General features: G+C 55.4%; 1 protein-coding gene across 1 annotated transcript; it reads left to right on the forward strand.

The window, feature by feature from the left end:
- On the forward strand, positions 8763-16267 carry ODF3L2 (outer dense fiber of sperm tails 3 like 2). The gene is made up of 4 exons (XM_021084308.1): positions 8763-9727; positions 10771-10878; positions 12582-12695; positions 14128-16267. The coding sequence occupies exons 1-4, from the start codon at positions 9601-9603 to the stop codon at positions 14610-14612; spliced, it is 834 nt and encodes a 277-aa protein (XP_020939967.1). The 5' UTR covers positions 8763-9600; the 3' UTR covers positions 14613-16267.

Consider the following 16442-nt stretch of genomic DNA (forward strand, 5'->3'; position numbering starts at 1 on the left):
CAGCTGCAGCTGCCCTCGAGTACCGATATGCCTTGTGCGGCACCGCGCCGCCGGACTACAACTCCCGGCATGCCGCGGGCGCCGGGGTGGAGGCCCGGGGCGCGTTTCCCACAAGGCCTCGCGCAGCGCAGGGCTCTCTAGCCCTGACATTCGGCCCTTGCCTCTTTAAGGTCCCGCCCCCTCCCCGCCCCCCTGTCCCCCTGTTCTGCTGCACTGGCATCGCCGTAACGACCTGACATCGGGCGTCTGGCGAGAGTGGGGGTCCTGCACCTCCGTGCGCGCCGAGGAACGCACGAAAGAACGTACCTGGGCCCAGAGCTGCCTTCCTACGCTTGGGGGCATCTCGAGTGACTGGATGGGGTCGTGACCAGGGTAGTGCGCTTGGGCCGAGTCCTGTGCTAGGCGGCCAGGGTCCTATTGGCCGGCCTTCTATGCTGGGGCCCTGAGTTTTCTCTGGCTTTGGAGAATATGTCACTGGTGTTAAAGGCCAGGGTCATGCAGAGGGTGGTTTTGTTGCAAAGACCCTGATGAGGGTCACGCATTAATTCAACAGATAGTTATTGAGCGCTCACTAGTTGCCAAGTATTCTAGATGCCTGGGTGACAGCAGAGAGCAGAGTGGGCAGATTCTGCCCCATGGGGTTTCCATTCTAGGGGGTGAGGGGCGGGAACCAGGAGTCATGAACATTAAGTGTAGTAAACAAGCAGTGGTGTGCCTATAAATGTTGAACAGCTGACTCTCCAGAGCAAAAGGCCCTTCTTTGTAGCACGTGCTAAGTCCTGGGGTGTAAATACTCCCATTGTGGCTGATTTCACACTGCTGGTGTGACATCAACTTGTTCACAAAACTACAAACTTAGCAGTCCGTTTCATGAGCTCCACCCCAACACCGTGCAGGGAGTAAATGCTCTACTCTATTAGCAGATGCTGTGTGGAGAAGGAAAAGTAAAATGGAAGCAGGGTTGGCAGTGTGAAGGTGGGGCAAGTTGTAGGAATAAGTTGGGTGGCCAGAGGAAGACTTGGAGGTGGGGAGCAAAGACTTGGAAGATGTGAAGAGAATTAGCAAGCATCTATGTGGGAAAGGATTTGCCAGGTAGAAGGTACGTTGAATGCAAAGGCCCTGTGGCTGGAGCTGCCTGGCACGTTCTAGAAAAGCAAGGAGGCCAGAGGGGCTGCCCCGAGGGTGAGAATAAAGCCAGAGAGGGAAGAAAGGACCTGGTCAGGAAGGACTTTGTAGGCTCCAGGAAAGCCTGCTGAGACCTTCTCCAGCCACCCCTCCCCCCATTTGAGCTCTTCCTTCCTCTGAACTTCACTGTCCTCATTCTTATAAGGAGGACCCAGCAGAACAGGAGGGCTCCCCACCCCCCTCCTCCCGCTTGGCTTGGTCCCACGTGGAGAGCTAGCTCTTGCCTTTCCGGGATGGAGGCAGGAGAGAGTCTGGCAGGTTCGCTGTGTCCTCATCCTGGGAAGAACAAGGCTTCCTTGTTAGAATCCCTGCGGAACAAAGGGGCAGGTGGCCATAGAGGCACGTGAGTCTGAGTCAGGGGGCTGGCGGCCGGACAAGGGACAATTGGGAGGCCCTGGGGAGGTGGGAAGTGACAGATTGCAGGCTGGGAAGGCAGAGGGAGAGCTGACACTGGATGGGGTGGCGGCCCTGCGAACACCTGGCCTGCTGCCCACTGTGTCAGCGACAGAACCACAGACCATCTACTGACCTAGCTTCCTGGGGATTTGAACTTCCTTTCACCCGTCAGACAGTTTTAGAGAAGGGCTGGGGACCTCGGCTCAGTGCAGCACTGTCATAGCCCGTTTCTTCAGCGAATATTTGTGTATCTGCTCAGGGCCTGTGATGTCCTGGATCCCCGAACAGGACCTGTACAGCTTCTCCTTCTTCCAAGCTAGGGAGCGAACCCCAGCCACAGCAGTGACAATATCAGATCCTTACGCTACTGTGCCACTAGGAAACTCCCCAAAGCCATCCTCTACTGCTCTCTCTTATGCCTAACACACCCCTCCTCTGCTCCAAACCTTCCAGGGCTCCCACCTCCCTTGGAGTAAAAGCCAAGGTTTCCCAGCACCTACAGGGCCCTGCCCTCAACTCCTCACCCCTCCCCCTTGCTCACTCTGCTCCAAGCACCCCTGTTCCTCTTCCAACACTGGGCACAATCCTGCCCCAGGACCTTTGTACGTGCTCTGCCCTCCACCCATAATGCTATGAACAACATTATTTGCAGTTGTGCCAAGTGGAAGTGCTCGAAACTCTGCAAATAAAGCTTGGTCTCCTCATACAATGGAATATTACACCCAGCAGCTTGGGACTAGACCCACACCCAACAACAGGATGGCTCTCACACAAGGTTGAGGGAAAGCGCCCTCATAAGAGCACAGCTCACAGTTCAAAAGGAAGGGCAAAACAGCCCTGCTTTAGACGTTGGGATGGTGGTTATGGTGGTGTGGGGGCTTCTGCGGGCTGGGAAGTGCCGTTGTGGTATCTGAGTGCTGGCTACGTGGGTGTGATGGGTGTTACTGACCTGCGTGTGGTCAGCCAGCTGTGGGAAGAAATGCTGGTTTACTCTTGCACCAGGGTCTCCCCTGTGAACTGCGTGGTATTGAGCAGCACCTCTGTACCTCCCCCCACCTTGGCAACCAAAACTGTCTCCAGGCATTGTCCAGTGTCCTCTGAGGGCAGGGCCAGCCCAGGTTGAGAACCATTGGACTAAGGGATTGGCTCTAGGCTAAAACACTCTATACCTGCTTTGTGCAGCACAGCAGCCACTGGCTGCGTACTGCTGATGAGTATTTGAACTGTGTGGCTGGTCCAGCTGAGAGGTGCCATGAGAGCAAAACACTCACCAGATTTTGAACGAAGAAAAGAATGTAGATGGCGTTCCCTCGTGGCTCAGTGGGTTAAGGATCCAGTATTGTCACAGCTGTGCTGGAGGTTCGACCCCTGCCTGGGGAACTTGTGCATGCTATGGGTATGGCAAAAGAAAAGAAGAATGTAGAATCTCCCATATGTAGTTTTTGTATGCTGAAATGATATTTTGGATGTATTCACTTAAATAAAATATATTCTTAAAATTATTTTTTCTTGTTTCACTTTCGTTTTTTGACATGGCCACTAGGAGATTCAGAATTCTGCATGTGGCTCACATTGTTTCTTGTGGTTGCCCTGGGTGCCCCTGAGTCCCTAACACCCAGCTCAGAGCCTGGTACACAGTAAGTGCCCAATAAATGCAGCCCCTGTCCTCATAGCCAGAACCCAGAGGAAAGTGAGAAGAGTGGGCTTCTCCTGGCACAGAGGGAGTCAGGAGAGGGCTTTGTAATCAGGCACGCAAAGGGGGAAGCTTCTGTTTTTTCTTTCTTTCTTTCTCTTTCTTTCTTTCTTTCTTTCTTTCTTTCTTTCTTTCTTTCTTTCTTTCTTTCTTTCTTTCTTCCTTCCTTCCTTTTTATTTCTTTCTTTTTTTGTTGTTGTCTTTTTAGGACTGCACCCGCGGCATATGGATGTTCCCAGGCTAGGCATCTAATCTGAGCTACAGCTGCCAACCTATGCCACAGCTACAGCCACACCAGATCCAAGCCGCGTCTGCAGCCTATATCACAGCTCATGGCAAAGCCAGATCCTAATGAACTGAACTGATCGAGGAGGCCAGGGATCGAACCCGCAACCTCATGGTTCCTAGTCAGATTCGTTTCCGCTGAGCCAGGATGGGAACTCCAGCTTCTGTTTTCAAGAGATCATTTGGTCACTGAGTGGAAAACGGGTTGAAGGGAGATAAATGAATTTTGGGGGCAGTGATGTTCTTTCAGCGACTTAAGAACCCATGGAGCCAGGAAAAGGTGGAGGGAGCTGGAAGAGGGAAGAGAGTCTGGGTTCTTAGTGAGGATGGTTGCTCCCCACAGCTGCAGTCACAATAATGCAAATAATGGCTCCACCAACCCTTTGCTGACTATGAAGAACTAGGCCAGGTTTGGGAGGCCAGGTGGCCAGGAATTGACAGTGCCTTCCAGCCAACAGCTAGCCCCCAGTCCTATAACCACAAGGAAATAAATCCTGCAACAATGTGAGAGTTCCTAGTCTAGCCTCCCAGTGAGGCCCCAGCTGGGGTCAACACCTTCCATGCAGCCTGAGCAGAGGACCTAGCTCATCCTCTGAAATTGTGACAAAATCATGGGTGTGCTGTTTTAAGCCACTGTGTTTAGGGGAGCTTGTTGTGTGCAGAGAGGGATAACCAGCAGTCCATCCTTACAGCTGCCTGACCATGTGTCCATGTGTGTCTCCCATGAAGCCCCAAGCCCACAATCCCAAAACCCAACTCATGACCAAGACTCCCCTCCCTCCTTAGCGCCCTCCCAGGTCCCACAGCTCCAGCTCTGGAGGCTCACCAGCTCACTCCCTCCCCACCTCAAATCTGTCTGCAAATCCTGTTGGGTCTAGTTTTATGTCCATTTATTTATTTTTTTAATTTATTTTGTCTGCACCCTCTGCATATGGAAGTTCCCAGGCAAGGGGTTGAATGAGAGCTGTGGCCTACGTGACAGCAACTGGGATCTGAGCTGCATCCGTGACCTACACCACAGCTCGTGGCAACGCTGGATCCGTAATCCACTGAGTGAGCCCAGGGATCGAACCTGCATCCTCATGGATACTAGTCAGATTCGTTTCTGCTGAGCCACAGCAGGAATACTGGAACTCCTTTAGTTTTATTTTATTTTATTTTTTAGGCAAGAAGTAGACGTGCAAGCGGGCAGGCACTAAAGCTCTCCTTTAGTTTTGTTTTTTGTTTTTTGTCTTTTTCTAGGGCCGCACCTGCGGCATATGGAGGTTCCCAGGCTAGGGGTCGAACCGGAGCTACACCACAGCCACAGCAACGACGGATCTTTAACCCACTGAGCGAGGTTAGGGATTCTCCTTTAGTTTTAAAACAGACTCAGAACCCACCTGCTTGTCGCCCCCTCCTCTATCCCTGCTGAGCTGGCCGCACCACCAGTCCTGGCCTCTTCCCCCATTCACCTCCACGCCCCCTACCCCGTCAGCCCTCCCACCGTTACCTGCGCTGACAGCTCTCCCCAACATCCCACCTAAAACGCTCCATTCCCATTCCCCCTCACCCCGCCCCCACCTCCCCATTCTCCTCTCACCCAGTCCCCACTCCTCATTCTCCCCTCACCCACTCCTACACCCCTTATTTCCCCCCCTCACCCCCGCCCCACCCCTCCGGGATAGGCAGACCATCTCATCCCAGTCTCCCGGCGCCGCCCACGGTCTGTTCTCCTGGAGCCGCCAGAGGGCGCCCGTGAGCACCGAGTGAGCGCGTCCCTGCTTTGCCCGCAGCCCCAGAGTTCCCGTACCCAAGGGACCCGCGCCGCCTGCGCTGCCCCGTCCCCTTCCCGCGCCCACCTCCTCCCTATGCCCCTCATTCGTTCCTCTGCAGCCCACGCGGGCCTTCCTGCGGTTCCGCTGGGCACAGTGCAGTCCCAGGCCCACCCGCCCCACCCCTCCTGGTGCGTCCTCTCCCAGGTCTCCGGGCTCCCTCCTCACCTTCAGTCTCTGCTCCAGAGACATCTCGGTGAGGCCTTCCTGCTGCACACTGCACATCTCCAGCCCCTCCTTGCCCTCCAAGCTTCTCCCTGGCAATACTCGGCTTTAACGTCGGTGATCTTATTTGCCTCCCTCACAGAAAAGTGAGGGAGGGTCCTGTTGGCCATTTCCTCAGTTCCTCGAAGTGCCTGACACGTAGCTGAGACCCGGTTGAACTAACAACGTGATTCCGGCTGTAACTGAAGGGGCACCAGCTGTATCCAGGCCTCAGCACCCCCACCGCCGCTCACGCCCAGCTGACCTTCCTCTGCCCAGTACTCCGAATTGCCCTCTGCTGTCAATGTGTCAGTTTGCATTAAAAGGGGTGGTTCGCATGCTGCTGCTCTGAGATAATTAGCATCTCCCTGCGCATTGCTTCCCTGGGGGCACTGAAGCGGTCTGGGCTGAAGTGAGTCACAGAGACAATGGCCAGCAGTGGGGGTGCCAGACAGGCTGTTCCAGTCCGTCCCCCCAGTCCTACCCCGTATTAGCACTGGGCTCCTTCCTGTGTCAGGGGAAACTGAGGTGGTCAAAGCTGAGTCCCAGCTGGGGCTAGTATCCCCAGCCGTCCATGGCTGACGTAACCTGGGCTGGGGGGGAGGGGTGACTCCTCCTTCCTCTGCCCGGTCCTGGGCCCGCCAGGCGGAGCCGGTGGAGCGTCCCTGGGCTCCTGCACTTTGGGCCAGTGTCGATCAGTGGGAGGCGCAGCCGGGCAGGAGAAGAGAGAAGTGGGGTGTCTCTGTCCCATTCCCTCCTCAGTCCCCAGTTCTGGAGTTTATGCTGCTTCTGGAAAGAAGCCAGTGGCTCATCCAGTTTGGGGCCCACAGGTGATGAGGATGGAGCTGGCTTCGGGCTCCCTGTGGGAAAGTACATCCCAGGTGGAGGGAAGGCAGGTGGAGAACCTGAGGTCCCCATCCCAAGGAACCGGAAGCGGCTGATGTGGCCGCAGGAGAGTGAGTGGGGGCCGAGGGGTAGGAGTCCAGTGCCTAAGGGAAGTGAGGACAGGACTGGGGTCTCCTGTGACAGTGAGGGCTTGAATTTTATCCTTAGGGCAATAGGAATCCACAGAGGATTTCCAGCATTTCCAGAAAGCTGAGCTGGAATTAGAACCATGGAGAAGTCCTTGACCCTAAGTTTGATCTAAATCCTGTGCCTATCCCGCCCCCTCCCCAACCCTCAGTTTCCCCATCTGTGACCACGGGTGAGACTCAGCACCAGCACTTCTCTCAGGAGATGCTGAGACAATTAGACAAGATGATGCAGCCATAGAAAGTGCTCAAGCTCAGTTTTTTTTTTTTTTTTTTTTTTTTTTAGGGCTGTACCTGTGGCATATGGAAGTTCCTTGGTTAGGGGTCCAATTGGAGCTGTAGCCGCTGGCCTACACCACAGCCGCAGCAAGGTACGTCTGTGACCTACACCATAGCTCGCGGCAACGCGGGATCCTTAACCCACTGAGCGAGGCCAGGGATCCAACCTGCATGCTCATGGGCACTAGTCAGATTCCTTTCCACTGCCACTGAGCCACGATGAGATCTCCAATTGCTCAAGCTCTAGAACATAACGTAGTGAATGGGATGTAGCAAATGCTCAGTGAAAGGTCTTTTTCTGGCGTTTTACAGATCTCGCTACCCCTTGAGTGTGTGGGTCTGCAGTGGCGCCCCTCCTCCATTCTCAACTTGCAGTGCATTAACATTGTTGGCTTCCTGATTGGTCCAGCTGGAGGCCTGGAGGCTTATCAATGTGTTCATCCTTTTTTTTTTTTTTTTGCTTTTTAGGGCCACACCCTCGACATATTGATGTTCCCAGGCTAGGGGTTGAATCGGAGCTATAGCTGCCAGCCTACGCCACAGCCGCAGCAATGCGGGATCCTCGACCTACACCACAAGCTCATGGCAATGACAGATCCTTAACCCATGGAGTGAGGCCAGGGATGGAACTCACATTCTCATGGATACTAGTTGGATTCGTTTTGCTGTAGCACAACGGGAACTCCCAAGTTTGTTTATCCTTTTAAAAAACTATTTTTTTTTTTTTTTTTATTGGCGGGAACTCCCAAGTTTGTTTATCCTTTTAAAGAACTAGTTTTTTTTTTTTTTTTTTTTATTAGGCGGGGAGTTTTTAATTCTTTCTACAGCTCTCCATTTCATGATTGTCTCTCTCTCTCTTTTTTTTTTTTTTTTGCCACACCCTTGGCACGTGGAAATTCCTGGGCCAGGAATCAAACCCGAGCTCCAACAGTGAGATTGCTGAGTCCTTAACCACTAGGCCACCAGGGAACTCCTTTTTTTAAAGTTTCTTAAGGTGAAATTGTAGGTCATTGATTTTATAGCCGTTTCTAATATAAGCCTATGTTTCATTTTATTTTATTTTAATTTTTTTTGTTATTATTTTTGTCTTTTTGCCATTTCTTGGGCTGCTCCCGCAGCATATGGAGGTTCTCAGGCTAGGGGTCCAATCGGAGCTGGAGCCGCTGGCCTATGCCACAGCCACAGCAACACAGGATCTGAGCCACGTCTGTGACCTGTGCTACAGCTCATGGCAATGCTGGATCCTTAACCCACTGAGCGAGGCCAGAGGTTGAACCCAAAACCTCATGGTTCCCAGTCGGATTCGTTTCCTCTGTGCCACAATGGGATCTCCCCGATTCCATAATTTTAAAATTTTTAATCAAAATGTTGTTCTTTGGGAGTTTCAGGTTCAACCCCTGGCCTTGCTTGGTGGGTTAAGGATCTGGCATTGCGGCAAGCTGCAGCATAGTTTTTAGATGTGGCTTGGATCCCGCATTGCTGTGGCTGTGGCACAGGCCAGTAGCTGCAGCTCTGACTCGACCACTAGCCTGGGAACTTCCATATGTCGCAGGTGCAGCTTTAAAAAAAGAAAAGGAAAAAAGTTACATCGTGAAGTGAATTGTGTAGTATGTGAGTTGTAACTCAATAAAACTTTAAAAATGAGGGTGCCAGGGTGTTCCCTGGTTAAGGATTTCATATTGTCACTGCTGTGGTCTAGGTTTGATCCCTGGCCAGGGAACTTCCAAATGCCATGGGCTTGGCCAAAAAAAAAAAAAAAAAAATTTACAGTGCCAAAGAGCTGGACAACGCAGCACAGACAAGGGTGCCACGAGAGACAAGAATTTAAATTCTTTGTGGCCAGGTCTCCTTGAGCCCGTGGAAGCCTTCAGTGCTGTCAGGGAAATAAACTCTGTACCAGGGTGCAGTAAATCCCTGTGGGCTTGTGCGAGGCAGGGGGGCTGTCCTGGTGGACCACCACTGCCTCACTGTTGTCCCTGGCAGTGACTTGTCCTCCTGCCCCCTGCACTGCATCCCCGACTCCCATCCGCTGCATGTTTGCAGAACCTTCTAACATGCTCTGTACTCAATGAATTTTGCTGCTTTCCTCTCTCCCCTCCCAAGAGTATCTGCTGCTCTGTTCCTTTCTATCCGTTCCTGTCATGTTCCCACCAACCCAAACAGAAAACAGTACTAGAAGGTGCTCAATAAATCCTCTTTGGATGAAGGAAGGAGGGGAGGAGAGAATGCTTGTTGGCCCAGAGTGGCAGCTCCCGGGGTGGGGAACCTGGACCACACCTCAGTTTTCCCAGCTGTGGAAATGGGACCACGCCACCCATGACCTTTCCCGTCCTTCCTGCCACCAGACTGTGGGTGTCGTGTTTGCAGCTCTGGTGCGGGCTGTCCGGCTTGGCCAACTCCCAGGGGACTGGCCCTGCTGACACCGGATTCTTTCCTGGACCGTCTAGCTGCCTGGCTGACACTTGATCCTGGCCCCACTTCCAGGCCAGCGACCGCCGATCACTCGGCTCAGGCCAGGGCCCCAAGATCCCTGACGAGAGACAAGGTGCTTCTGTGCCGTTGGGAGGGTGTGGTGAGGCCAAGGTTCTGCCAACACCAGCAGGAGCCGTGAGGATCTGGGACGGTGCCCAGCCCATGGCCCAGAGCAGCTGCGGCTGAGGAGCAGGCACCAGGCTGCCAGCCCCTGTGCCCCGGAGCCCCACTGTTGCCCACCATGGGGACCCTCAGCTGCGACCCTTCTCCACGACTGACCACAGTGCCCCTGGGTCGGCGGGCCACCGAGTGCCAGATCCCAGAGACCGGCCTGAGGAGAGCCTGTGGCCTGGCCACCTCGGAGAGCGGTAGGAGGGCTGGTGGGCCCTGGTGGTGGGACCCTTCCCTGCTTGCTCTGATCCCCCCACCCCGATGGGGCTTCTGGAATGTTTAGGAGCCCAGCTGGAGGCAGGAGCCTCTGGCAAGTTTCTGCCCTTCCCCAAACCTCGGTTTTCCTTCCCACAGTATGGGTGTGAATATGGTGTCCTTGTCAGCTCCTGTGCTCCTCTATTCAACAGGAGTTGAATGTCCTATGGGCCAGGCACTGGCGCAGGTGCTCAGGGTACAGTCGGCAGAGCAGCAAACATCCGGGGCAGAGAGGAGTGGGGATGAGGCACAACAAGCAGCCTTTGCAGTACTGGTATTAGTATTAGTTGGTGATAACTGTCTCAGGGATAAAGCCGCAGAGCAGGGGAGATTGTGCAGGGGGGTGGAGACCCAGGTGATCCCTGGGCGGGCCTTTGACATTGACCCTGGGATTTCAGTTATGCCCCTGCCCCTGCAGCAGTTTCTGTAACTGTAATAAGACAGCTGCAGTCAGCTTCTGTGGCCTGACATTGCAACTGTCGCAGTGTATCTCTGTGTGGGGGGCTGACTCCCCACATGTGATAGTGTGTCTCTGTGTTGGCCTCAGTGTCCCCCAGCTGTGACAGAGTGTCTCTGAGTCTGGGCTCAGTGTCTTCACCTGTGACAATGTGTCTCTGAGTATGGGCTCAGGGTCCTCAGCTGTGACAGTGTGTCTCTGTGTCCGGGCTCATTGTGTCCCACCTGCGACAGTGTCTCTGAGTCTGGGCTCAGTGTCCCCACCTGTGACAGTGTGTCTCTCTGTCGGCCTCAGTCCTCCCAAGGTGCCCCGAGGTGGGGAGGCCCCACCGCCCCTCCCTCCTGTGTGTCCTGTGACTCACAATGCCCCTCACTCATTTTCCCCTGAGTGGAGGCAGTGCCTGCTCCCCACCCCTGCCACAGAGGCTCACTGGGAGGCTGGGTGGGGGCTCAGGGGCTGGGCCCTGGGCTCCACCCTACAAGTCAGGGTGTGGGGCCCCAGACGGTGACCTGAGGGCTTTGGTTGCAGGCTCTGGGCCGGGCTTGTATGTCCTGCCATCCACCGTGGGCTACATCAACCATGACTGTACCAGGGTGGCTGGTCCTGCCTACTCACTCTTTCGGAGGCCCAGTGAGGGTAAGGCCTATTGGGAGAGGGGGGTAGGGCTGGGGGAGGGTGGGAGGGGAGCTTCCCAGCCTCCAACCTCCCACCCAGGCATTTCCTCATCATATAGATTCAAGCTTCCCTTGAGTGAGGCAGGAAGCTGGATGGGTAGATGACTGAGGCAACCCTTGCTGTGTGACCTCGGGGAAGCTTCTGTGCCTCTCTGGGCCCTTGTTTCATTACGGAAGGGGGAGTAGGGTGGTTTGCAGATTCCTTGCTGCTTGACTTGGGCAAGTTGTATGTCTGCTTCCTGCTCTGTACACACTGAGGCACTGACTTAACCAGTTGTCAGGATTAAATACACATTGGATGCCTGGAGAGGTTCATTAAGACAAGAGTAGATACCTTCAGGGAGTTCCTGCTGTGGCATCTAAGCAGGTTAAGGGTCCGACTGCCGAGGCTTGGGTTGCTGTGGATGTGTGGGTTCGATCTCCAGCTACACGCAGTGGGTTAAGGATCTAGAGTTGCTGCAGCTGTAGCATAGGTCGCAGCTGTAGCTTGGATTCAATCCCTAGCCTGGGAACCTCCATATGCTGGGGGTGCGACCAAAAAGAAAAAAAAAAAGAAAAAGTAGATGCCTTCAAAGTGGCTCCAGTGCATTGCTGCCCTGTGCCTGTTCAGTGGTGCCCGCACACTGGTGCCTACACATTCTTAGAGCGCTTGGGGCCCCAGTGGGCCGGGGCGGTGTTGGGGGTGTTCTGGGAGGCTCCTCGCTATGTGGGGACTTTGTTTCGTGTGCACAGAGGCTTGTTGGCAGCTGCAGGCCCAGCAGCTTCTTCTCAGCCTTTAGCATCAGCAGCAACCCCAAACTAAAACTTTCCAAGTTTCCCAAGGGAAACTCAGGAAGCTGCCAGAGGCCCCAGAAGGCCAGTGAGGGAATCAACACCATGTTGGGTCACACAGAAGGATTAAGAACGGAGCCTGTGGCCCAGAGCATCCTGAGTTGTCAGCTTCTAATCCATGTGTGCCTCAGGACACATCCTTGGACAGAGGGACACACAGGCTGGGGAATCAGGGGTGGTTATTGTGGACTCGCTGAATGTCCAGGGAAGCCTTCTTGGAGGTGAAGGCATGGAATCGGCTTTGTAGGATGAGTAGGAGTTCAGTGGAACCCCTCAGAGCTGAAGGGGACTCCAGGTAGAGCTGGCAGAAGAGGCGAAGGCCTGGAGGTGGGAAATGCCATGAGTTGGGCTGTGCTTATTTATCGTGAGCGTGCTTCATGTGTGCACCAGGTCATGTGTGTACACGTACACATGGTACTTAAACTAGTTAGTCCTTGTTGGACCTACTGCACTTGATTTACCCCAGAGTGTGCTTATAAACAGTAGCAGTGGCAATCACAGTAAATTGGTTCCAAGTCTTAAGTGCCAGGCACCGACCATCCCCTTCTGTGGGTCATCTCACTTCCCATGGTCTCCCCTCCCTCGAGCTGCTCACACTGGCCAGGGCAAGGCCAAGCTCTGAAGGGCTCTCCTCAGACCCTCCCTTGGGGCCTGACTGCTCTAACTCTATGCACAAGAGGAGACCCAGGGCCCCCAAATCAGTGGTGATACCTCAGTGGGCTGGGGTCCCTGCCTTCCAAGAGGGGGCGGAGGCTGCTGGGGGTGGGAGTGCCTCCTCCTGGGCATTGAGGAGTGGGGCCATCAGAGGCGCCCTCAGGACTCTGTGTTCCCCAGCATCTCCGCAGGAGACCAGCCCTGGACCCATCTACTTCCTGGACCCCAAAGTCACCCGCTTTGGACGAAGCTGCACTCCTGCCTACTCTATGCAGGGTCGGGGCAAGTCTCGGGGTGAGTACCTGGCTGTGCTGCCCCAGCAGGACCCGGCCCTCTCAGGGTCTCAGCCACGCTTGCGCCTCCCCATCCCCTTCCACCCTTGAGTTCCTGGAACTTCTTTGGAATGATGAAATCCAGTGGACACAGAAGAGGGGCAGGGGCCCTGAGAGAACCTGGAGGGTGAAGTGGGCCAGGATGATGTGATCCTGTGCACAGATGGTGCCACAAGGGCACCTGAGGCTCAGCCTTAGCATCGGGACACAATAGAGTACAGTGGGGACTGTGGCAAATGCAGTAACTGCCTTCACAGGCTTCTTTCATCTGAGGCACCTGATTTAATGATCTGATTCAAGTCTCCCACTCTTTCATCTTTTGACCTATCAGCCAGCTACTTGTCCACCTACTGATCCACAGACGCACTATTCACCCATCTATCTACTCACCAACTATTTTTTTGTTGTTGTTGTATTTTTGCCTTTTCTAGGGTTGCTTCCTGCGACATATGGAGGTTCCCAGGCTAGGGGTCTAATCGGAGCTGTAGCCACCGGCCTACACCAGAGCCATAGCAACTTGGAATCCAAGCCGCATCTGCAACTTACACCACAGCTCACGGCAATGCTGGATCCTTAACCCACTGAGCAAGTCCAGGGATCGAACCCGCAACCACATGGTTCCTAGTCGGATTTGTTAACCACTGCACCATGACGGGAACTCCATCTACTCACCAATCTATTCACCCAACCACCTGTTCATCATCCAGTCCATCCATTGATCCACTTATCCATCCATTCATGAGCCACCCATCTGCCCATCCCCCAATCCATCCATCCCTCCATCCCCCTTCTATCCATCTATCCATCCACCCAATCCATCCATCCCCCCTCTGTCCATCCACCCATCCATCTATCATCCACAGTCCAACTCTCAATCCACCTACATATCCATGAATCCATCATCTACTCATTCACTCCTTACCCATCCACTCAACCATGTACTAAGCCAACTGCTGGAGGTTGAACTGGATTTGACATGTCCTTGCTTTTTGTGAGACCCCAGTCTGGCGTGGTGGTCAGACTGCAGGTGGGATCCATCCTACCTCAGTGTGGCCATGTCTGGAGAGGGCAATGGACCCACACCAGGGGGATCCTGGGAGGGTTGTGAGGGCTCTGCTGAGAAGGAGGGTGTGGGGAGGGCAGCAGGGCAAGGGGCTTTGGGGCTGTCTTGAAGGATGAGAAGCATCCTGTGGGGTGGGAGGCATGGCTGGTAGAGGGTTGAGCTTGGCCAAAGGTGGGAGCTTGAGAAAGAACAGAGGGAGGTTGGGGAAGGAGAAGAAACACCGCAGGGCTGCTGTGAGCACCAGGATGCATGTGGCTATGGGGAGCCATGAAAGGTCTTTGAGGATGTGAGGACTCTGCCCACTGACAATCCTCCTGCCCCATTCTTACAGGTCTGGAAGTGACGCCAGGCCCTGGGGCCTACAGCCCAGAGAAAGTGGCCCCTGTGCGCCAGCGGACCCCCCCAGCTTTCACCCTGGGCTCCCGCCTCCGCCCGCAGCCCCTGGACACCTCAGCCCCTGCCCCTAACACCTATACCCTGCCTTCCCTCTGGGGCTCCCAGATCTTCATCAAGCCCAGCAGTCCCAGCTACACGGTGGCAGGCCGCACACCTGCCACCCGCCGCCTGCTGGACCCTGCTGAGATGCCGGGCCCGGGCCAGTATGAGAGCCCGGACCCCAACACCTACCGTCAGCGCCGGCCAGCCTTCACCATGCTGGGGAGGCCCCGAGCCCCACGCCCGGCAGAAGAGACCCCCGGCCCTGGCACTCACAGTCCTGAGCAGGTCACTGTGACGAAGGCCCGGGCCCCTGCATTCACCATGGGCATCCGCCACTCCAAACGGGCCACCACCATGGCTGTGGACACCACACCCTGATGCCTTTGGGGGCAAAATGCCCCACCGGCTCCTGAGCTGGGCCTCAGTTTCCCGTGCCGCACAGTGGGGTGTGGGCAGGCCCTTCCTGGGCTGGCTCTGGTTGCAGGGGGCAGGGGGCAGTTCCCCCTTCCTCTCAACTATCTGAGGCCCTTCCAGGCCACCTCCTTTCTCCAGTCCCGGGGGCTGTGACCCCGTGGCCCTGACAGGGTGAGCCTCCTTTCAGCGTCCCAGTTTCTTCTCTTTGGGTCACCCCAGGCCAGGCCAGGCCAGGCCGCTGGCTGGAGATGCAGCTTCCCATGTCCTAGAACTCAGTGTCTGCCTGTGAGGGCCTAGGTCTCTGGCAGAGCTCGGGTTTCTGCCAGACTTGGGCTCATCCCTGCTGCTCAAGGAGGCACAGCTGGCTGCCCTGGTCCCAGCCCAGAATTGGGTGTCCTGGTTCCAGCCCAGAATGGGGCTGGAAGGCCATCCCCACCCTGTAGCTGCCTGCCAATAAATCTCCGTGGCGCCAGGAGCAGCCGGCATCACACACCCATGGGCTGTTCACATCACAGGAACAAAACCTGAACATTGCCCTCAAGATCCAGACCTCTGACTCTGCAGCCCCTGGGGATCTGGATGGGACCAGAGAGAGGATCCAGGGCTGGAGGAGGACAGAGATGGAGCCAGGGCTTTGAGTGGGGGGAGCCAGCCAGGTAGGCTTCTCTGAAGAGGAGAAATTGAAGCTGGGCTCTGAAGGATGTATAGAAGTTTGGTGTAGTCTAAGGTTTGCCATCGGTAGGTGCCTACTGTGTCCCAGATATTGAAAAGATTATCTAAGCATCACAGCAACTCAGGAGTCAGGTTACCGAGGGGCTTTGGAGAGATGGGGCGCTTGTCCAAAGGCACACTAAGCACTACTGTCCTGATGCCTGGTTGTGAGTCCTGGCCTTTGGGCTCTGTCCCTTCTCTCTCAGGGATAGGAAAGGAAGGGTAGCCCAGACCCAGAAGACCCTAACCCAGGAAGCTTGAGGTAGGTGGGACAGACCACACCATGTCTCCATGGAGGACGAGGCCCCACAAGGGGGTGGGTGCTTGAGCAGGCAGAACCCAGAGGGCTCCTGGGTGGGTTTCAGCTCTCCCCTGCTCTGTCCTTCTCCCCCAGCCTGGGGACCAGACTTGACCTCATACCCTTCACCTAACTAGGTGGACACACCGGGACCCCTACACACAGCTGGACACACACTAGGACTTATACAGCTGGACACACACCAGGATCCCTACACAAACACCTGGACACACACCCAGGACCTCTATACACACCTGGGTATGCACCAGGACCTCTAGACACAGGACACACACCAGGACCCCTACACACACAGGAGGACACACCCTAGGACCTCTACACGTACCTGGACACACACCAGGACCCTTACACACACAGCAAGACACACAACAGGGCCTCTGCACACACAGCTGGACTCTCTCACATTCACATCCACGCACAGTATAAATACAAGCCAACCCTCACACAGTCCACAATTTTGTAGCCCACATCAGAGACAAGGAACACACAGGTGTCCAGGTGGGTGCCCCAGACTCCGACAAAGTCACCCCCACCGGCTGACCCAAGGCCGAGCCTTCTGCGGGCCACAATTTCTCTCTCAGCGTCACTGACCTCCCCCCACCCCCGCCCAGCCTGCCGGCCAATCACAGCCGCGCGCGCCTTCCCTCCCGCCCCCATTGCTGCCTCCTCTCGCGCCCGCGGGCGGCGGCCACGCGGTGATCTCACTCCTCTGATTTATCGATCTGGCTCTCGGCTGCCTCGCCCGTCCCCACCTGCCGCGGCCCCGG

This window comes from Sus scrofa, chromosome 2 (assembly GCF_000003025.6).
Source record: "Sus scrofa isolate TJ Tabasco breed Duroc chromosome 2, Sscrofa11.1, whole genome shotgun sequence".
In the NCBI taxonomy this organism is placed as follows: domain Eukaryota; kingdom Metazoa; phylum Chordata; class Mammalia; order Artiodactyla; family Suidae; genus Sus; species Sus scrofa.

Coding starts and splice junctions, on each gene's coding strand:
- ODF3L2 (XM_021084308.1), top strand. CDS start 9,601: ATGGGGACCCTCAGCTGCGACCCTTCTCCACGACTGACCACAGTGCCC. Junction 10,879..12,581: donor CTTTCGGAGGCCCAGTGAGG/GTAAGGCCTATT, acceptor TGTGTTCCCCAG/CATCTCCGCAGGAGACCAGC. Junction 12,696..14,127: donor GGGTCGGGGCAAGTCTCGGG/GTGAGTACCTGG, acceptor CCATTCTTACAG/GTCTGGAAGTGACGCCAGGC.